Source organism: Diabrotica undecimpunctata, chromosome 2, assembly GCF_040954645.1.
Source record: "Diabrotica undecimpunctata isolate CICGRU chromosome 2, icDiaUnde3, whole genome shotgun sequence".
Taxonomy (NCBI): Eukaryota; Metazoa; Arthropoda; class Insecta; order Coleoptera; family Chrysomelidae; genus Diabrotica; species Diabrotica undecimpunctata.
The window spans coordinates 21329267-21351992 of NC_092804.1; the positions used below are offsets into that span (position 1 = coordinate 21329267).

Sequence of the window (22726 nt, forward strand, 5' to 3'; positions counted from 1 at the left end):
TCAATATAAAAAAATAGATTCAAGAGAATAACAAAATAATAACGAAAAAAGTTACAATATTTGCGACTAATGGTGAATAAAATATATTGATATATATATATATATATATATATATATATATATATATATATATATATATATATATATATATGTATATATATATATATATATATACGTATTTAGGCGTCACGCCCTTCCGGTAGGGATTATCACCGAGCCGCAAGCCCTTATCCCTTGCTATCCGTGCTGCTCCACCATAGACCGATCAGACACCAGCATATTCTAGTCTAAGCCGCAGATTCATCTAGAATTTTAAACTGCTGCGTTAGCCTTTTTTATTTTTCTGTACACCGAGCTGGGGCTCGAACCCACATCCACTGAACCATTTAACAGTGAAGCGAATGAGAATCAGCCGCCTAGCTCGCTTGGCTATCTGACCGACTAAAATATATTGATAATATTAAAAAAAGATTCTAAATATGTACACTGCCTTCCCTCGTTCAACTTCATCATTCTCCATCGGTTAGGCCTCTCTTACTCATGGCGTCGTCTACTTCATTCCTCCAGAATCTTCGGTGTCGTCCTCCTTTCCTCCTTCCTATGAGGCTCCATTCGGTTAGTCTCTTTATCCATCTGCTGTCGCTAGTTCTTCTTACATGTCCATACCACTTTAGTCTTTTTTGTTCTATATATGTTAGTATGTTTGTTTCTATTGATGTTCTTTGCTTTATTTCTTCATTATTTCTCCTATCCATTCTTGTTAATCTACAGCATGTTCGCAGGCATTCCATTTCTGTTGCTAGTATTTTACTGCTGTTTTTCTTATTTAAAAGCCAATTTTCAGCCCCATATGTCATAATACTTCTCACTAATGTTTTATAAATCTGTGTTTTTGTCTTCATATTCAGGTATCTATCCCACCATACTGAGTTAAGTTGTCGGATTGCTGTTTTTGTTTGTCCTAATCGTTGCTTAATTTCTTCCTCTGTTGTTGCCGTTTCCGTGATTATAAACCTCAAGTATTTGAACTTATCCTTTCTTTTGATTGTTACGTTGTAGTCAATCTGTAGATCTTTATGTCTTTTTCACTTGTAGATAAGTACTCTGTTTTTACGAGGTTAATATCTAGGCCAGCCTTGGTATATACTTCTCTTAGTTTCTCCATCATGTAACTGAGGTCTTCTTGGTCTTGTGAAATCACTAGCTAATCGTCTGCAAAGCATAACGTATACTCCCATGCCTTCGCATTTTTTTTTCATGTAGTTAAGGCTTTCTCTAAGTATATTTTGAATAGGGTTGGAGATGTGGAACAACCCTGCGGGAGCCCTTTTGTTGTGGTGAAGTCTCCTATGATTCTTGTTCCCATTTAAATGGACACTTTATTTTCTTTATACAGAGCTTTTGTAGCTTCTATGAGTTCCGTCTGTATTTCTAATTTGTACATTGCCTCCCATAGTTCTGACCTTGGTACAGACTCATACACCTTTCTCAGGTCTACAAATGCCAAATTTATATCTCTATTTTTTGTTTTTTTCCTTTACAACAGTTGTTCCAGTGTGTATATGTGGTCTATGCATGATCGTCCTGCCGTGGAGCCTGCCTCATCCTTCCCGATTTTGTCTTTTATCGCTTGCTCTATCTTTTCTCGCAGTATCATCCCATATAATCTTCCTATTGATGATATTATGCTTATTCTTCTGTAGTTTTCGCATCGTTTTTTATCTCGTTTTCTAAATATAGATGTCATATTACTGCCGTCCATTCCTTTGGAAGCTGTTCTTCATTTATGGCTTTCTGTAATATCCATTTTATCATCCGGTGTAATTTTTTTGAGTCGTTCTTTATAAGCTCTATATAAGGTGAGATGCCTCCAGGTCCCGGTGCTTTCTTATTTTTGATTGCTTCTCCGAAGTTCTTGTGCCTCCTATTTAGGGAGTTTCAATATTAAAGCAGGTTCTTTCCCATTCTTGTTTGTAGTTAGCCATTTTCTGTATAGTTGATTTTTTTCTTCAATTATTCCTTTTGTTGGTTCATTTATTTCATAATACTGCTGTTTATTTGTTGTATGTTCTTTCTCTCCAAGGGCTTCGAATGCTGCTTGTTTTATACTCGCCCTTTATATGCTCGTATATTTCTTCAATGTTGCCGTATCTGAAATCTATTAATTTTTGGTCTAGACGTAATTTGTATAGTTAGCTTGTTGATTGTTCTTGGAGTAGTTCTATATTGTATTGTTTTTCTCTTAGAGTGTTCAAAGGTTCTTCTGTAGATGGGGTCTTGTTATGTTTCCTATTAATGCCCATTTTTGCTGTCAGTAGTTTATGGCCAGTTCCACATTTTGCTTCTCTTCTGACTCTCACATTACATCTAAAGATTAAAACAACAGTAATTTAGACTGGAATTATCTAGGGTGTAGAAAGGTGTGTAATAAGTTGTCTACAAAAGGTATACAACTATTAAAAGCAACAGAAAACAAAATTCTTGACTTAATATCAACAGGTAAACCAATCTTTTGGCCAACCCATAGAACTAAAATCCCTGATCTTGGTGACTTCGGAATTTACAAGGGAATTCTCGTAAATTGCATGTTGGCAAACTCTTGTCTTGAATTATTCTCAAATCATTCCCCAATTCTAATTACAATCAGCACTGACATAATACAAAAACAACCAGCGCCAAGCTTAAACAATGGAGAACACTCATTTACAGGTTTAAGAAATTTAGTATACTACAAGAACAAGGCAAAGAAAGAAAACGGATTATGTCCTAGAAGTAAATTATTCAGTGTCTTATAAAATAATGATAAACACTTCTCAAAAGTGAATAAGCCACGACGATGACAATTATCTTACCTGAAATTGATTTCCTCATGAAAGCCTTATAATTATGTCCGATTTTCTGGACGTGAATATCATATTTTGAATCTATGTACGGTTCAACGGTGCAATACGTGTTAGCTACGGCAACTACGCTGGCCATGTCCTGGAAGTCGTTTAGATTTTCCACTTTCACCTTTCCTAGACCTCCGTGAGCGTGGCCGATCTTTATTACTACCGGAAACCGGGGAGCTGTTATCTGAAACAAATATATAAAAGTTAGATACCAATAAATTTGAATAAAACGTATTTATGATGCCTATGAATATGCAACTTACAATACAACTTGATTTATTTTATACCATTTTTTAATTCATTCTATTTTCATAATTTTCATACGTCACAGACAACAAAACATAATTCATAATTATGAAATTCATGTCAATATTATAGTTTTGTACTGATTAAAAAAATTATAGAAACGTTTCTAAACAGTAGAAATAATTTTACAAAGTATAGTCGTAGAGTACATAATATTATAAACGAAATATACATATTCTGAAAACGCTAAATAAGTCTATATTATTATGGAAGTGCACTTTTTAGAATATAGCTTAGTTTGTCAAATGCACTGCCCATATCAAGCCTATTCCCCTCTGTACTTCGTATGATTGATTGCCTCTGCTTATTTTGATCTCGTGTCTGATATTTGTAATCGTCTATTTATTGTATTATTAACAATACTTATCTCAAAGAGAATTGAACGTGTCTCACAATACAACTACTTGGGAACTATAATTAATAAGTCGTGGGACAATACCCAAGAGACTAAATGTCGCGTCGGAATGGCAAAAAGTGCATTCTTGACTATGAGTTCTGTGTTCAAGAGCCACGACCTCACCCTAGAAGCAAAAATAAGGCTCCTTAAATGTTATGTGTACTTAGTGCTTCTGTGCGGAGTAGAAACGTGGACATTGAAGGCGGAAACTCTATCAAAACTTCAGGCTTTTAAGCTGCGGTCATACAGAAGGATCCTGAAGATACCATAGACAGACAAAGTTACCAATGAAGAAGTACTGCGGAGGATGAGCACAACTGCAGATTTGGTCAACATCGTGAAGAGCCGGAAGCTGCAGTACTTGGGACATATAATGAGAAATCAAGGCAGATACGAGCTACTTCAATGCATTTTGCAAGGTAAAATTGAAGAAAAAAGGGCCCCAGGACGAAGAAGAATATTCTGGCTTGCTAACTTGAGAGCATGGTATAGAAAGACCTCAACACAGCTATTTCGTATAGCAACGAACAAAGTCATCATAACCAGAATGATCGCCAACGTTCGGAACGGACAGACATCCTATGAAGAAGATCTCAAAGTAAATTTCTTAGTAACTTTTAACTTTTAGGAAAAACGCGAAAACACGTCAATTAATGTTTGACTCCCGTATTAGCCCTTTATTTTTTTTAAATTACTTTCCTCTTTTTTATTTTATATTTGGATTCTCCTTTTTGTGCTGATTTCAAAAATGTATAATAAATTTGGCTTAAAGTGATCAGTTTATGAGATAGACAATTTTTCTTTTAACAAGATAGTATATCTCTCATCTTAATTGACTGTAACAAAATAGGTTGAAGCATAATTTAAATATTTAACTGTACTATTAGTATTACCTTAAAAAACCAAGAAACAAAAACTTCATCCAAGTATTCGTTTTAGGACAAGTTAACTTAGAGGCTGAGCAATCACAGTCACTGTCAACAATAAGCAGAGCAATCGGTCTTTCATCTTTTACAGCCTTCCGAATCCTCCATAAATTTAACTTCCATCTATACAAAATTAAATTGTTACAAGTTAAGAGTTAAATAAAGAAGATTTTGATCGTCGTCTGGAATTTTGGGAATTAATGACACAATGGCAATATTTGCTTTTCGGATGAATGCTCATTTTCATTCAATGGCTTGGTGAACAGACATAATTGCCGATACTGGGCTGAGAATGATCCACATATTTATTGTGCGTAAATTTCAAAAGGTAAACGTATGGTGTGGTATCCTAGGTGATCACATTATGGGATCCTTCTTTATTACTGGAAACTTCAATCGTGCATCGTATCTTGAGTTACTTAGGAAAGTGATTGATCGTATTAGAACAATAGTAGAAAATGATGATAACCTTTCTAAAGATTTGGTTGTATTTCAACATGATGAAGCTCCTCCACAGTTTGCTCTACCTGTGCGACAATTTTTAAACGAAAGTTTTTCCGCTCGTTATATAGGTAGAAGAGGACAGATGCTGAATTAGCTAACCAGGTGATCGGATTTAACACCCCCAGACTTCTTTTTATGGAGGTATTTAAAAATAAAAATTTATGTTCTCCAACCAGAATCTCTGATAATTTACGATAAAGAATAGAGAACGAATGTCGACAATTAAATGCAGACATGTTAAACAATGTCAAAGAAGAATTTTAAAATAGATTGTACTATTGTATGCAAGTGAATGGATGTAAGAGCATGTAATATAGACTTTGACCACTACCTTGTAAGAACAAAACTCAGGGCTCGTATATCAAACGCTAAGAAGAGCCAGAGCACAAAATGCAAGGAAGCTATCCATACAGCGGCTAAAGGCTTTTTAAAACCCAACCAGGCTAAAATAAACGAAGATTGGTTTGACGAAGAATGTAGATCCATTAACCAACAGAAAAATGAAGCATATAAGAGACTTCAGCAGCGCAGAACGAGATCAAACCTGGAAGATTATGAAAATCTTGGACGAGAAGAAAAAAGGACGTTTAGAAGGAAAAAGAAAGAGCCGAAAACGCTCTAAACGAGATTGTTAACCACCATAATAGAAAAGACTCGCAAAAAATCTACCACAAGATAAACAGCTGCAGAAAAGAATTCAAACCCAGAATAACAGCATGTAAAGACAGAGATGGTTCCATAATTAGTGACAAAAAACAGATACTAAACAGGTGGGCGAATCATTTTGAAGAACTGCTTAGCGACAGTCGTGAAGAAGACCAAATACAAATTACTTGCCTGAAATGGATGAAATCACTAAAGAGCCGCCCCCACCGAAGAAGAAATTAGAGAAGCCATTTCAAAATTGAAAAATTAAAAAAAAAATTTTAATCCAATTTTCTTGCTTTTGTATTTATTTTTCTCATAAACTAATCACTTTAGGTGATTATAACAGTCAATATTGCTTGACTGTTTTTGCGCTTTTCCTAACAATTATAAGTTCAAAAGTTATTTAAGGTGGATAGTTTTATTTGAAGAGCACTGTATATAATTATGTGAAGCGTTCGTCGTTGTTGGTAGTCTCCTATAACCCGGGGATTTTTCGCAAGCTTTGTCCGCTGTCCATAAATCCGGCCGAGGACTGAGGGTCCTTTTCTTGAGTGTCTGTTTATACTGAGGGGATTTTGGCATTTAAACACCGTGCTTGCCAGGCGGGTTGGTGACTTTATTTGGGAAATTGGTAGGATATGGTAGGTACTGGGTAGGCATGGGGTTAGGACATGAGTTTTCTCCGGTTGACTATAGTTTTATAAAGTAAAATAATGAATAAATAAAGTAGTTTATTTTCTAAAAATTCACAAATGTAAAGAAGTTACACAACAGATTTTTATTAATTATTTACAATTCGGTTTTGAACCCCCCATCTTTAATTTATTTGGCAGGCAGTGGTCTCTCAATGCTGATATTTTTCTTTCTTGTGTTATTGGCCAAATAATAAACAATAAAACACTTTATTATGAAAATCACAAACAGAATTTTTTCTTCTTCCTTTCTTTTAATTATGTCTAAAAATCGAAAGGCCTATTCTGACATTTTCGTATTATGTACATATAAACAATTGATCGTTATTGATTACGATTATAAATTGAAGGAAACTTCATTCAATTATGATTTAAAGTAATGTCGCACTTTTTGTAGATCCGTCAGAGTTATTTTGAATTTTTTTCAGAATATTTTTCTTGCGCGATTATTTTATTTATTTTTTATTAAGTATTTTTGTTTAAGTTTAACAACATGACGGCTTTTAATCCTTTTGGCCCTCCTCCTGAAATATACGGCTACCAAACATTATGGCATAGCATAGGCAATTACATGGCTCGCCTTGAACAATACGAAAGATCTTTGCCGTTTTTTGATGAAGCTGTTCTGAAATGTCCTAATGATAAAAAGACGCTCATTGATAGAGGTATACAACTGTTTAACTTTTTACTAACGCTAAATGTATACGAAATTTTTCTTTAAATTAGCTTTATATGATGACTGTCTACAAAATTTTTATTACTATTTTTAAAAAATATTGGACAATTTCGCGATTCCACTAGTTTTATATTATTTCTATAACTTCTATCTTCTCCTGTATGTTCTGAATGTTCCTAGGAGACTAATTATATTTTGAACAGAAAAAACCTACTGATAATTAACATTCTAGCTAAATGTTGATGAATTCTAGCTAGTAAAACACCTTTTTGCAGAATTAGGATTTTATTCGCATAAAATTATAACTCGACATTAGAATGACAAAACAATACTGAACAACTAAATACTGACAACTGTCACAACATAAAGAACACTAAATTTTACTACATTAACCCGGCCCTATTTTTGAATAAAATCTTGCAAATATCTAGGTTTATTTTTAATTCTAGCTGATTTATGGCTAGATTAAAAATCTAAATTTTCCAATGATGTACTTGATTCGGTTCTTGAAGAGTAATTTTTTTGTCTCATCTGGTATTGATTCACTAGTGGAATTCTCTAGTGTATTATTTGGACTTTTATTTTCATCTTCATCGTTATCGTGATTTAATAATTTTAGATCATCTCTTATAGGAGCTAAATGCTTCGTTGCAACTGTACTTTTTTTTCCACTTGGATACTCTATTACAGTGTAATCTGAATTGGCTTCTAAAAGATCAACCTCTCTAACTATATGATCAAACTTACTTCTTCGTACAAATTTTCTTAGTAATACTCAGTTTGAAACTTTAAACCATGAAGGAATAGAACTTTCGCTAGTTAATCTTCGTTGATAAGTAAACAAACGTTTATATGGTGTACAGTTACTGTACCTACACAGTAAACTTCATATACAGCACAGAGCATCTGGTAGAACAGTTTTTCATTTAGTGATGTCTAATTTTTGTATGGAATTCCATTTAGTGATGTCTGGAAAGAATGACTGAACAATCAGTAACGAAACAAATGATAAAAACAGAAATGTAGATAATAAGAAGAGCACTAAGACAAAGGAAGAAAAGGTACGATAATTTGACAAACGATCTAGTAGAAAAAGGAATCCGAAGCTGGATAATCGGGAAAAGAGATCAGAAACAGTAAAAAAAAAGAAAACCACTCTTAACCAGGTGTTCTAAATCTAGTCTAACCCAATCTAAAAGGCCTGTGTCATGTGTCATCCTTTTAGATATATATACATGTTGACTTTATCGTTATTTTTGATTTTCTTTTTGAGCTTTTCCCTTATGCTATCCAGTCCGTTAAGGGTTTTAAACGTATATTCTTTATTCTAAACAGGGTTTCCATATGATCCTGTATTTACTATTACAGTAATACCCCGAACTTATGCGATAAGTGGGACCGAACTATAATCGCGTTAGTCGAATTCGCGTAAGGCGGGGTATAATTTCGTATAGGTATGTATAGACGACTCAAAGATTTTTTTTTCTCCCACAAAATTTTTTCATAGCAGGCTAATAATTTTTTTATCCCTTGTTTGGTAGAAGAAATGCGCTCTTCGTTGTGGTCTATATTTTCTAAACATTTTAATCCCTTTTCAATTAAACTGAGGCCTTCAGTCAAGTTTCCAATCGTCATTTTATCCTCAGATTGAACTGGATTCTAACACTCAAGCTATTTAATGTCATGTTCTTCCTCGGGCATTTCTATGAGGTCATCTATTGTCAGCTACTAATTGTGGGAATTCAACAGTTCTTCAACGACATCGCTATCAACTTCTAAATTTATTTACTGGGCGATATCAACAACTTCTTTAATAACATTACTAACTTCATGGTGATCTAGCATCAATTCCATTTCAGTGTCAGTGATGAAAAAAAAGGACACAGTTTTTTCCAGACGCCATTCAATGTTTTTTGTGAAACTTCATTCCAAGATTGTCCAATGATTGTCACTGCATCTAACACGTTGAATTGTTTCCAAAAGTCTTTAACAGAGAGATTGTCGTTTTTTCTTATAACTTCATGGAGACGTGCAAATGATTTGACCCCACCATCACTTTCAATCGATCTTTGGCAGACTTAAAACCTAGAAAGGTTTTCTCATCACGTGCGATGAAAGTTCTCTTAGGCATCTTCTTCCAAAACAGCCAACAAACCAACCGTTACTAGATTTAAACTGTTCATCCTTAGCGATTTCTCCAGCATCCTCTTTCAATCTCTCAAAAAGTAGCTTAGCTTGAGAGCACACAGTATTCTGATCAATAGGACAATCTTTCAGATTTACCTCATTATCACACCATAATTTTAACATTGTCTCCATGTCAGCGATAATACCATGACGTTTACGTACAATGGTGGAATATAAAGATTGGACACTTTTCACAGTTTCGAGAATTTTTTTCTTGCCCTTTATAATTATTCTGACCGTCGATTCCGATAAATTAAACTTCTTTGATAGTTTACAGAATTTCATTTTTGATTCAAAGTCTGTAATTACGTTAAGTTTACATTCCAAAGATAACGTTTTCCTTTTCTGAATTTCTACAGAACGATCAGTTTTACTACGTTTGGATGACATAATTGGTCTTTCAAGTCTTCAGTAGACATAAAATAAAAATCCCACTATTAAAGTAACAAACAACCACTCCGTAGACAAAACTGTAGATAAGAAATACCGAATACAAAATAAATGTGCTGAATTCGTGCGAAAAGTCAAAACATTTACTTTAGATGAGCAATAATGTGTGGGCGGTAATTCTATCTAATCGATAATCGAACACTTGTGTGGCACTCAGGCGACGATTCGACAAAATTTGAAAATCGTGTAAATCTGGATTTGCGTAATTCGAGGTAGTACTGTACTATGTTTTTTTTATTATTTTTTTTTTCTATTAGATCTACAGATCTACATCTTGCATTATTTTTTGAAAGTTCACAAGGTTTCTCTTTAAGATTTGATAAAAGCGTCCAGAAACATGTATCGAAAAAAATTATTCGTATGGTTAGATAGTACCTCATGCCGGAATAGGGATATATTTTTACCTTTATAAAAGTACTTCAAATATTAATTCGACAGTTTTATAATTTATTCTTTTCAGAATGTGAATCAAGCATTTGGTTATTTAGTTTATGACCATTCTACTTATTCAGATTAACATCTATTGTTCCTACTCGTTTTTTATTACCGACTGTTAAAAAATCTATTATATGTATTATCCGCTGAAACAACTGTATAAAATAACATTTATTGTTGTAGGAAAAGTAAGAGGAAAAATATGCAATTTCAAAGGAGCCTTAGAAGATATTAACAAAGCAATCAATTTGGACCCAAACGATCTGGTTTCTTTGGCCGAACGATCAGAAGCTGTGTACCTTAACTGTGAATTTGAGGACGCGATAATACAGAACTACAGGCTTCTTCCTCTCCGAAAGAAACCTGATCACTTCTCTATGGGAATCAGGAAATGTTCAACGGCTATTCAAAACTGTTTAGGTCCTGTTGCTGGATGTCCTTTAAGGGACTATTTCTTGATTATAAGAAAATTAGCTTGGCTGGAAACATTCAACGCTGACAAGAGAGTAGCATTTGTGGCGAAGAATAAGAAAATGAGGAAACCTAAGAGAAAAAGACGCGAAAAGAGAAAGTCCGTGGGTGACGAACATTTCGATTTAAATTTACAAATAAAAGATAGTATTTACAGTCACCAATCAGATAATTTTGTAGTTCCCCCTCTTCAACAGTCCTTTAGATTTTCTCCTTTACAAAATTATACAACCAACATAGACAATTACATGGCGGAAACTTATTTGGAGCGCATGTACCGCGAAAAGGTGTTTGTAAAAGAGTTATTGAACAAACCTGGAATTAATTGTCCAAACGAAGAAGGTTAGTAATTATAATTTTATTAGTAGTTTTTGCCTTAAGAAATTTATTCACTTACCTAAAAATATATTACACAAGGCTCATCTTATTCAAACTAAATCAAATTAAATATACCAAATACCTATGATCTATCTCTGAGCGAAACACAAAATTATATATTTAATGCATCGTAAACTGCTATAATAATAGTAAAAGTGGTTGCTTTTTTATCGATTTCTGAATCAAAATCATAAAAAGCATCCATCTGAACAGCTGATTGCAGCTATATCCTGTTTATTTCGTAAAATATGTAGTACATGAAAAACAACCAGTTGAAAAATAATCTTTGAGTGAACAAGTTGTACGAACTTTTAATATTTAGCAAAATATTGTTACAATGTGGCGTCCGTGTAATTCTGATAAAGATAACATAGAAGAAGCTTCTGTTAAAGTCGCCGTTGAAAATTGTCATTTAGAAGAGGCTGCTTCCAAGGGTTTGTGTAGACGTGGTTTATTGGAGAAAAATGGTAATTATCGATTAAGGTGATTATATTTGAAGGTGTTGTTGTTAGGATTTGCAGTTGATATAAATGCGTAGGTTAACTTTAATAGATTAACTGCTAGCCTATTTTTTCTTGCATTGCCAAAGAGTCATTTGAGTACCATATATGGTACTCAGTCCAGAAGATAAGTTCAAATATTGAGCGCCATACATGGTACTCAGTATAACTTACAAAACTGCATGCCGTCTAAGCAGTCACTCGGTTTGTACATTTTATATGGAAAAATTAAAGTTTTGGCCTCAGAAAACCGTTCCATGATTTTAGCTTGTAGCTAGATGGTATTGCACTTTTTTTATAAAGGTCGTTTATCAAAGTGTAATAAAAACGCTGTTTTAGCTTAAATATTTATTTAAAAAGTAGCGTAACTCTAAAAATCGGTAATAAACAGTCGATAACTTAACATAAATGCTAATACAGAAAAATTACTGTAGTTTGGCAGCATGCACCTTAAAAAAACAGTCAGAACAGAAATATTTCGTACAAGTGTTTTACTTGTACGAAATATTGCTGCTCTGACTTTGTTCACAGACGTGAAGTCTCCTTTTGTGTTGTTTGTCTTCTATGCTTGGTAACAATATCCCTATAGCAGCGATCCTCACTAGGACTTCTTTAAGAGCCTAATAGTTTGAATGAAATTTTCCTCAGGGCCGCAAGTACAAGTGGTGGTATGAAATAACTTTCAAACTATATGACTATAACATAAATTTATTACAAGTTACGTAAAAACAATATAATTATAAATTATATGGACTGTTTTGCATGTAAAAAGTAGGAAAATGTCTTGTACTTGACTCCAGGAATCTCAAGTCCTGAATTTGTTAATTCTTTAAAGTCGACGGGTGAAATCTTTCACAGCTCTCTAGAATGGCATCTATGTTAGCAGGTTGGGAAGAAACTGAAATTCTCAAAATGTTTTCAACGTCCTCACTAGTTAGCCTAGATCTGTACCTGTTTTTTATGAACTTCAGCTTACTGAATGTAAATTCACAGACATAAGTAGATGCAAAAATACACAAAATTTTCTGCGCACAGTCAAGTAAATTAGGAAATTTGTCATTTTCAACTGCTTCCCAAAACTTATATTGAGCTTTTTCCTTCTTTTTTTCTTCAAAAATACTTTTGAACTCTGTATCATTCTGAAGATCAATTAACTCATTTTTCAAATCCATGATTGGATTTCCTCGGGGGAAACCCCCATGGATTTTCCACCAAGCGAAATGGTTCTTGGAACTTCCTGAAGTCACTAAACCTCACAGACATTTCATCCTTTAAGTCTTCTAACAGCTTCAGTAGGTCAGAAATCTCTTGACTTTCATCTAGATTTTCATCAAACAGTGCTTTAACGGAAGGAAAGCTGGAATAATCTTCATTTGGCATACTCATAATTTTCGTTACAATTTTATTGTAGTCTCCTTGCAATTTGGTTAATTTTTCATCCATAATGCTCATTGTATCAGTAAGAAACGCTACTAAGCCACCAACTAAAATTATGAATATCAGGAAACTCTTTTTCGGTTGTAGCCAAAAACAGAGTAATCTCATGTCGAATGCTGAAGAAACGTTCCAAAACTTTACCCTTACTCAGCCATCTCACTTCTGTGTGGTAAAGAATGTCCCCATATTGCGACATAAGTTCTTTCAAAAATTCTTGAAACTCTCTGTGGTTTAGTTCATTTGATTTTATAACATTCACAATCTTTACAAGTGTTTTCATAACACAGCTGAAATTTTCACCAAATTTACCAAATGACTATTGTCATATATGTTTATTGAAAATACTCGACATCATTAGCACGTGCAAATCCTACCCTGTCGCCTAATTTCATATGAAATTAAAATGGTAAACGTTTTTAGGGTCCATTTATTTTTTTGGGCATGCGTATTTACGAGGTCCATAAGGTTTTGAAACATCTTTACTGGCCGGCCAGTACCACTGTGGTGGGGGTAAAGATGACTAATGCGAAGTGCGGTACAATACATGGCGCCGCTCTACATTACTGTAATCTGATTAAGTACATAAATAGAAACATATTATAACTCGCAAATTTTGTTTTACTGCCTAGCAGTCTGAGGGCCGCGAAAAATCGCTCCGAGGGCCCACGGGCCGCGTATTCAATCGCGTTTAATAAGCACATCTTTGAAAATTTCCTCTCTAAATTGTGTTATTTTTATTGATTTATTTGTCACTTTAGAATAAAAAAAAGTCATTTTCTAATGCTAGAATATTGTCCATCGTTGACCGATTTTTACGGAAACCACTTTGACTTGGAATGATTAAATTTCTCAAAGGTCCATAAAAGCCTTTTGTTTACAATTTTTTCCAGTAATTTACCCATAACTCTTTATGAATTTGGATTAATTTTGGATTGTTTGGTTTTAAAATTTGTATAATAATAGATTCTGACCTTTTTGATGGAAATTTATATTGCGTCCATAATAAATTAAATAACTTTAGTGAGTACTGGTAAGTGTTTGATGGTAAATTTTTTATAAAGTTTACCTGAATATCATCAGGTTTCGCTGCCAAATTTTTAAACGAGTTAAGGACTTCGTTGTACTCTTCCATAAAAAAAGGGGAGTTTATAGGACTTTTATCTATTTCATCGAAGTAAATTAGATTATGTTCTTCATTTTGTTTAAGTAAAACTCTGGTTATACTTGGTATCACTAGATCTATGTTTGTGAGTTTTAGCCAATTCTTCTGCGATTTCGTTTTCGGAATATCTTATCTTGAATATTTACTGATTTTCTTCCATTTCTCATTCATAGTCATAGGAGTAGAGCTATTAGTTGTAGAAACATAATGAATCCAGGATTAACGTTTAGCTTTTTCTTATGGTCAATCTAGTTAAGCTCAAGTTCTCTCATATTCTAGTTGGTTTTCTAGTAATTTATTTCTTTTGTATTTATTAAAGGCAGTTTTACTTTCTCTAATGAACTTTTTACAAGACTCATTGCACCGTGGACCTGGTGTGGTATGTTTCAGCTGCCTTAATAAATATTTTGATCTAAAGATTGTTTATATCCGACTCTATCTGTTCGGCGGATATGTAAGGTAGTTGTTTAGCTCGCAGTTTGTTTGGGGTTTACTGTTTACCTAATCTTTTGTAGTTGAGGTATCTGTTTAAGTTAAAGTAGGTGCTGGTGTTTTGGTTGATCTTTCTGGAGAAGTACATCTTAGGATTGTTTATGCTGTGATTGGAGGAATATGATTTGGGTTTTGAATTGATAGGGTTGAAATATTAGGTAAACAGAAATTATAGTGTGATTGTAAAAAATAAAATACGAGTAGTTATTTATAACAATCTATCTGATAAGACCTTGTAATTTCTCTTCTATCATCTGCGCACGTAGCGGTCCTTCGCTATTTTGAGCTATTGTAATATATATTTTACAAAAAATGTTTTTTAGGTGTAAAAAAGCTACGAACAATTGCTAAGGATTGTTACAATACAGTCTATGATAAACAAGAAGTTTTAAGAACTAGAAAACCGTTTTATCATATTAAATATCAACACGCTTTTATAACTGGTAGTCTAAAAGATCGACAAGAAGCTGAGCTACAACTTCACCAAGAAAATACCAGAAAAGAAGCAGAGAAAATAACAGCACGACTACAAAAGGCTTTAGCTTCCCATAATCTCACAACTGTCGTAGACCTTGCAGAGAAATTGAAGAAATACTGTGATTCAAAATCAAAACGACTTTTACCAGACAAACAAATTTATTTAAGAAAAATCTATGAAATTATTCGGGATGCTTTCTATTTGGTGAATAGATTAAATCCCGAACAACCGAGCTGGGATCAAGATAAGAGAATACTGGTATCTCTTGGACAGCCAATTAGTAAAGAACCATCTAAAGATTCCATTATTTCATCATATCGAGTTCCACTTCTAGACTTTACTCAACAGATTCAAATGTTCGAAGATCGGTTAGAAGTTGCTGAAGATGAGAATGAAATGTTGTGGTACTACCATGAACTTGCTAGGTATGGTTTTCTGTATATATATATTTTTTAATGTTAGTGCTGTTGAGAAATAAAAATTAAATTTAACAAAGCAAAAACAGAGTAAGAAACTCACGTAGTATAATGAGCAAACTAAAGGAGAGGCAGATAAAATATGGTGAGAAAGATTTGAGAACTGCATAGTCTATACATTTTATGTAATCAGCAAAAATGCCGTGTATACTTGCTGAAAACATGTTGAAAAGGATCCTGTATGAGTTATTCTTGCACCATGTAACTGTTTCCTATGGTCTCTGATATATAAAGTTCAATTATGCATTACTATTAAACTGACACAGTAGTAAGCGGATTTAAGGTTTAGAAAAAAATATGCTAAATATTTATTTTTAGAAAAATCGAGTTGGATATCTATTGTTAAGTGACTTATTGCATCTAGTGTATCAAGACCAGATCGAAATCCAGATTTTTTTATTCATAAGGGTTACTTTCTTGATAGTTCTTAATATTTTTATTTCGGTCATATTATTTTTGTTGTCCAATTTGCTGTTCTGGATGTCATAGTGCTTGTGAGTAAAAATCTTACGTGTGATTTACAAATTCTAATTCTGGGTTATTTGCCTACCCTTGATCCTTTTATTACTTGTGTTCGTGCATCTTCAAGTATATTTCTGTTAGTAGATATTGCAACTTCGCAGGTAATTAAACACTGATCATTGCTATATTAGCTTGTTTTGGACTGCCAGGTTATCATACGGGTTCTTTGGAACTGACCTTTGATTGTGTTTTGTTAATTAAAATTCTCATATTAAATGTATGTGATGTTTCCAAACTACATAGTAGAATTTGTAGGTCATCGTCATTTTTGGCTATCATCATCATCATCCACAAGCCATGGTGGGTCTTGGCCTGCTCAAGGATAAGTTTCCATTCTCTACTATTCTTCGTCTTGGCTTTCCAGTTTCGTACTCCCAAAATTCTCAAGTTGTTCCTCCACCTGATCCTTAAATCGTGCTCTGGGTCTGCCTCTCCTTCTCACTCCATCTATTCTTTGATTATAAATATGTTTTGGCGGCTCCATCTCATTCATTGTCTCTATGTGACCTAACCACCGTAGCCGGTTTATTTTGGTTTCGAAATTGTAGCGTCTACGCCATAATCCGCCCTCCTGTACTCCTCCATAGATACGCCGGAGGATTTTACGTTCAAAGCATTTTAAACGTTCTTCATCCCTCTTTGTCATCGTCCATGTTTCCGACGCGTAAGTGAGGATGGGCTTGATAAGAGTTCTGTATATCACTAGTGTCGTCTCCGGTGTAATTAATAGACGTAGGAAAAAGTGTTAGCAACTTGGTGCAAAATTCCATGTTTATTAATTTGTCCAACTATTGCGCAATATGGTGTAATATGGTGTAATATTGCGTAGTTGGCCGGTACGCTCTTATTGTGGCATTATCTTGAAGAGACAATGCCATTATGGTTTTATTAGAGGTGGAAATAAAACACATTCTTTCTAAGAAGAAAAAAACTCAGCTTCAGAGTCTTAGAAATATTCAGAGCCCTTCGAGCAAAGTGCTCTAGGGAGCTACCCTACACGGGTAAAACCATGTGTTAGACACTACTGACTTGAGATCCGAAAATGTCCCATATTTAAAGATAAATTAACTTTTATATGAAACCTTTTCACTTCTCAACCAATTAAAATTTAATTATATGTTCCAGAAGGAAGGGCGATGAACATCGAAGTGCGTGATTGGTGGCACTTGATGACACTAGTTTCGTTCTTTTTGTAACTAGGCTTGTTGTTAAAAATTTTTTTAATTGATTATTTTTATTACCCTATTAGTTTGTATGGTATATCCACGTATTTCAGTGATTTCTATACATATTTAGTTGTTAATGAATTTATACTATAAATTAATCCACTGATTTGTTTTTTAGGTACAACTTATTGGCGAAAAAATATGATGTTGCCAAATCATTTTGCACAAGGTGCGTTTTGTTAGCAGAAAAAAATAACGAGCGTCAATGGTATATCAACGCAACAGTTTTACAAATGAGAATATGTGTCAAGCTGATGAATAAAACCGATGCTATATTAGAGGCTAATAAAGGTATAACCATGGCCAAGGAACTGCACGATAAAAACTTGCAGAAATATTTAGAAAGGTAATATTTAGTTATAGTGTATTTTTATGTATGAGAGAGTAATAAAACAATAAATTATGTATGCAAATCCCTAAACTGTTGATACGGGTGACTCAATGAAAAACAGATATTTGTCAACAAGTTTACAGAAGTATATAGGAAAACAATTTTAAATTGACTATGACCACCAGGTATAAAGGTTGGAGCAGAATAGAATACAATAGTTGTGAGGGTTACTAATCCCTAAATAAGGTTGCCAGTGTCGGAGTGATGGAGGTTAACAGGTACTAATGTATTTGCAAGAAATGTAAGATGTTTATTTTATTGGTTATATATAACCAATAAAAGTTTAATAAGTACCTACCTATTTGCAAAATAAAGTTTAATTCTTTAGATAAAATAAAACGTTTTATTTTATCTGAAATGAGTGCATTCCACGAAGTAAGGGTTTCAACAATCAAACATTTAATTCTTTAATTCCAGGAATCTACGACAGTAATTGACTAGATAATTACCTTCTAAACTTATTCCACAGAAAATGTGATAGTGGGTTTTTCCATTTTGTAGGAAGGTCCAAGTGGCGTATTCAAAATTCTTAACAGTTCACTAAAAGTAGGTTCTTCAGTTGCAAGGTGCAGTTTATTGTGTATACTAGTGTTATGGAAAATTTGGAAGTGCCGTGTAAACGCCGAAAAATTGGTCCTTTAACAGTTAATGAAAAAACATTAATATTTAATTGTTTTAAATCATTTACAGACAAACGTTTATGTGAAAGTGTTGATGAGACCGTTGAGTTAGTTAGCAGTACACTTGGTGTTGGCAAATCTACGATTTACAGAGTTATTAAAGAAGAGAAATGTGGTAGTTATCAAATGCCACGTAATGCTCCAGGGAAACCAAAATTTCAAATAGAATATCATTTTAAATAAGGACTTCGACGGAAAGTGCATGAATTCTTCTTTAGACAAGAATTTCCAACATTGGATAAAGTTCTTGCCTCAGTTCGAGATGATAAAGATTACCCAGAAATGAGTCGAAGTACGTTATGGAAACTTTTAAAAGAAATAGGCTTCCGCTGGAAAAAGAATCCCAGAAAGTCTATTTTATTAGAAAGAAGCGATATTGTCATATGGAGAAGACATTTTCTAAGAACCATAAAGGAAATGAGAAACCAAAAAAGAAAAATATTTTATCTTGATGAAACATGGATCAACGAGGGTCATACACCAAATAAATTTTGGCAGGATGAAACTGTTACAAGTCAAAGGCACGCTTTTGTAAATAACTTATCTACTGGTTTAAACCCACCATCAGGAAAGGGACGCAGGCTGATAATAGTACACATTGGCAGTTCAGACGGTTTTGTTGAAGGTGGTTTATTAACTTTTGAATCAACTCGTACCGGTGACTACCATGAAGACATGAACGCTGATGTCTTTCAAGAATGGTTCGAACAAATGATAGATCTTCTTCCTAAGAACTGTGTAATAGTAATGGATAATGCAAGTTATCACTCCAGACTTATAGAAGGACTGCCCACAACCAAGTGGTTAAAAAAAGACTTGCAGAATTGGCTGAGTTCAAAAAATATTACGTACCATCCCGGATCTATAAGAAAGGAACTTTATTCGTTGTGTGCCCTTCATAAAGAAAAATTTAAAAAATACGAAATTGATGAAATTGCCAAAAATCGTGGAATGACAGTACTTAGATCCCCACCATATCATTGTGAATTAAACCCGATTGAACTGGTATGGGCACAGATAAAGAGTGAAGTTTCAAGAAAAAATACCACTTTTAAAATTCATGATGTTAAACAGTTGTTTTTGGAGGCCGTAAATAATGTAAAACCTGAAAACTGGGAAAAGGCAGTAAATCACACTATTAAAGAAGAGGAAAAAATGTGGAAGCTGGACAATATTACTGATAAAATGATCGAGCCAGTTATTATAAATCGTGGTTCTGAAAGTTTTGGAAAAAGATTTGGATTTGTAACAAGTAGCTGTAAGTTTTATATTAATATTTTTATTCATCTATTTAACATACCTTAGACGGTTTTAAAAACTCTTTTTCTCTTTTGTAATTTTTAAAAATTAAAAAAAATATGAATTTTTTAAAACCCTTTTTAATGTAGGCCAGTCAGTTCTAATATAGTGTGTGATAAAAGAGGTCACTTTTGTTTACATACACATAACACTTTATATAATTTAATTTTAACACTGAAATAATTCATTTATTTTTTACAATTATTCAAAGTAATTTTTCAATTAATCTTGAGCACGCCCATGGAGTGGTCGGAGGTACCAGTTAAAATTATGCTAATTACTCTCTCGTTCATAAAAATAAACTATAGTCGACTTGGGAGGAGTTCAAGTATTGTTATAATTTATTAAACACTAAACCATTCGACACCTTACTACGCCTCTGCCCTTTGCGCCACCAAATTTTTTAATCCGTGTTTCCATGCGTGCGAATTAATAGAAGTTTTAAAAAACTTATTCCTAGTTTTGACAACCTGTTCTTCATATACAGTAAAAATAGCGTTTTGTACGAAAAAACAAATATTATAAGTGTTTAAGACGCACTATAATTATTATTGTTAATAGAAGAAGGTTAAAGATCACAGGAAATAGATCCATGTGTAAATCAACAACGATTAAAATTATTCATGGGTTCTTCGAGCTGGATGTGAACATGAAATTTTGCATATTTCTGGAAAGCACAAATACTTCATTCTTCATTTCATACACCTGTACTCCCTTCAAACAACTAAAAATTAGAGAAACAATTTTAGAGTTCCCAATTGACCAAAGCGGTTTAACACTATAAGCACAGCATAAACCAACAATTTTATTGCATTTATAATAATATAATAATAACCTGTTTATTGGATTCTATATATTTTTCAAAGATAAAATGTATCTTATTTTTTATTTTTCCAAGCAAGGCTCCGATTTAGTCAGTTTATGATAAGGTGGCATTTAGACAATCCAATATTTTATAATAAAATTTTATTTACCGATGAATACCGTCAGCTATCACCCATAAGCTAATATCCAATTAACTATGGGACATCCTCTATAAAAAACAATTTCACCGAATCGCTTCAGAATTAATTTTTTTAGGCCTATCCCATTGAAATAAACACTCTTCTTCATTGGTAATTTTCAAAAAATGTTTCCTTTTCGAGTTATTTGCAATTGTTTATCGAAAAAATGCCTTAATTAGTAATTTTTTTGATTTTCATCTAAAAAACTTCTAAATGAATTGCAACTCTACAAAGTTTAACTACAAGTAAGAATATTTTGACAAGGATAAATGGTTTACATCTGGCTGAATATTCCTTTCAAGCTGTCTACCGCTGAGTGTGTACATCGGTTGCGGCGCTATAGGCGCTTGAATCTTTTTGACTTCTTCAATAATGTAATGGGTACAGTTTTTCTGATTGCAAATAATTTTCGTTGCCTTGCAAGTAAAGGAAATATTCATATTATTATATAAAAATGTTATCTTACAAAAGAATAATTTTTATGGTATGAATAATTAATTTTCAAGTAAGAATTATGATAAAAATGTGTCGAAGAAAAGGAAATCATCTGCTGAACAAGTCAACATTTTCGTTTGGTAAAAATTCGTCAGTATACTCTGTTACTAAGCGTCTTTTCAGTGATAAATCGCTCGCCTAAAAGGGAAGGATGATAATTTCAAATTAGTTTTTAACTACTGTATTTCATGAGAATAAATCATAATTTTAATTAAAATACATCGGCTAAAAAATACGACATTTGAAGTTTTGATTTCGATCTCGGAAATCGTTGTATTTTGAGTAATTTGCCAGCATTTAGATACAAAAAAAAATAAGTTAAGTTATTGTTTATTCTCATTAATTTTAGAAGTTATGCTTTTTATCCTTTGTTAATTAATCCGTAACAATTTTTTTTTAGGTGCATTCACGTAATATCAGACTTAGAGTTCGACGATCACACCGGTAGGAAGCAAATAGAAAAACGCCAACAAAAGATTTTGGCAATGATGCAAAGCGAGAAAATCAAGTCGGAATTCTCACACTTATTCAGGATCATGTCTGCTCAACCAGATAGTAGAAGAATGAATATAATTCCTGGAATGCGAGTGAAAAAGAAGGAGACACCTATAAGTAGGTTAAGGTCTAGCAAGTCTATAGCACGCGATACTAGTGTATCAATTGGTGGTAGTTCTATTACAGGAGCAAATTTTATTAATCTAGTGCAATTTCATATATAGAGTCAAATATAAATTAATAAAAGTGTATATACCTATAACCGTTTCTTACTATGCTTGCTATATTGCTATAACTTTCTACAGAGAAGTACAACTTTCTACTACTAATGGAATAATAAATCGAGCTTTTTAAGAAGAAAAGAAAACTTAAATTATGTAAATGCACTGAAGCTATAGGTCTTAGGAGTAATACTTCTAAAACTAAGCGGATAAGATTGAATACCGCAAATATATACAGATTGAACGAATTTAAAACGGAACATACGAAATCAATGTATTTCGGCTCAACTCCGCTCTAGGTGGTTGGCCAACAAAAGGTTGTCAAATAATTATATTATAAAAATCCAATACTTCAGCGGGCTGCTGGATTCGGAACTCATTCAAGAACAAGTCAAAACTCCACCCAAATAGGTTGCCTAGAATCACTGAAAAAACTAGACTAAACAAGCAGTTCTTATGCTGTCAAACCACTTATCGCTTCCTTATAGTCCAAGAGATAGAGCCGAAATTTTGAACTGATCAGTAATATGACATTTCTCTATTGGAATATATTCATTGTAACTGGGTTAAGACTTAGCCTTACAGGCAGACGTCCCTCGTGGTACAGGGGGTGGCTATACAGGGATGAAGTTGAAATTTTTTTCGGAAAAATTAACGATCGATAATATGGCTGAACATTTGCCCAGAGTAAGATCTTGGTATAACTAGACGAAATCCCAAAGGGCGGACGCGAGAGTGGATACATAAGGGGTGGCGGACAGGGGTGAAGTTGCAATTTTTTGGGGAAAAATAAACGATAAGTAATATGTCTGCCATGGCTCATTATTTAGCCCCTAAAAACTTTAACTCCAAAAGGACGGACAGCTGGGTTGGTACAGAGAGCCACA

General features: G+C 33.5%; 2 protein-coding genes across 2 annotated transcripts in view; one reads left to right on the forward strand and one right to left on the reverse strand.

Annotated features, from left to right (window-relative positions):
* Syn (synapsin) overlaps nucleotides 1–22726 on the reverse strand; it is a 340086-nt gene that overhangs the window by 19799 nt on the left and 297561 nt on the right. Inside the window, exon 7 of the mRNA XM_072521611.1 lies at nucleotides 2853–3075. Coding sequence (XP_072377712.1) covers nucleotides 2853–3075 — 223 coding nt within the window. The remainder of the gene's footprint in view (nucleotides 1–2852; nucleotides 3076–22726) is intronic.
* On the forward strand, nucleotides 6702–21869 carry LOC140433230 (outer dynein arm-docking complex subunit 4-like). Its single transcript, XM_072521272.1, has 5 exons — nucleotides 6702–7029; nucleotides 10296–10925; nucleotides 14876–15455; nucleotides 17373–17600; nucleotides 21524–21869. Exons 1-5 carry the CDS (start codon nucleotides 6858–6860, stop codon nucleotides 21840–21842), a joined length of 1929 nt encoding a protein of 642 aa, XP_072377373.1. The 5' UTR covers nucleotides 6702–6857; the 3' UTR covers nucleotides 21843–21869.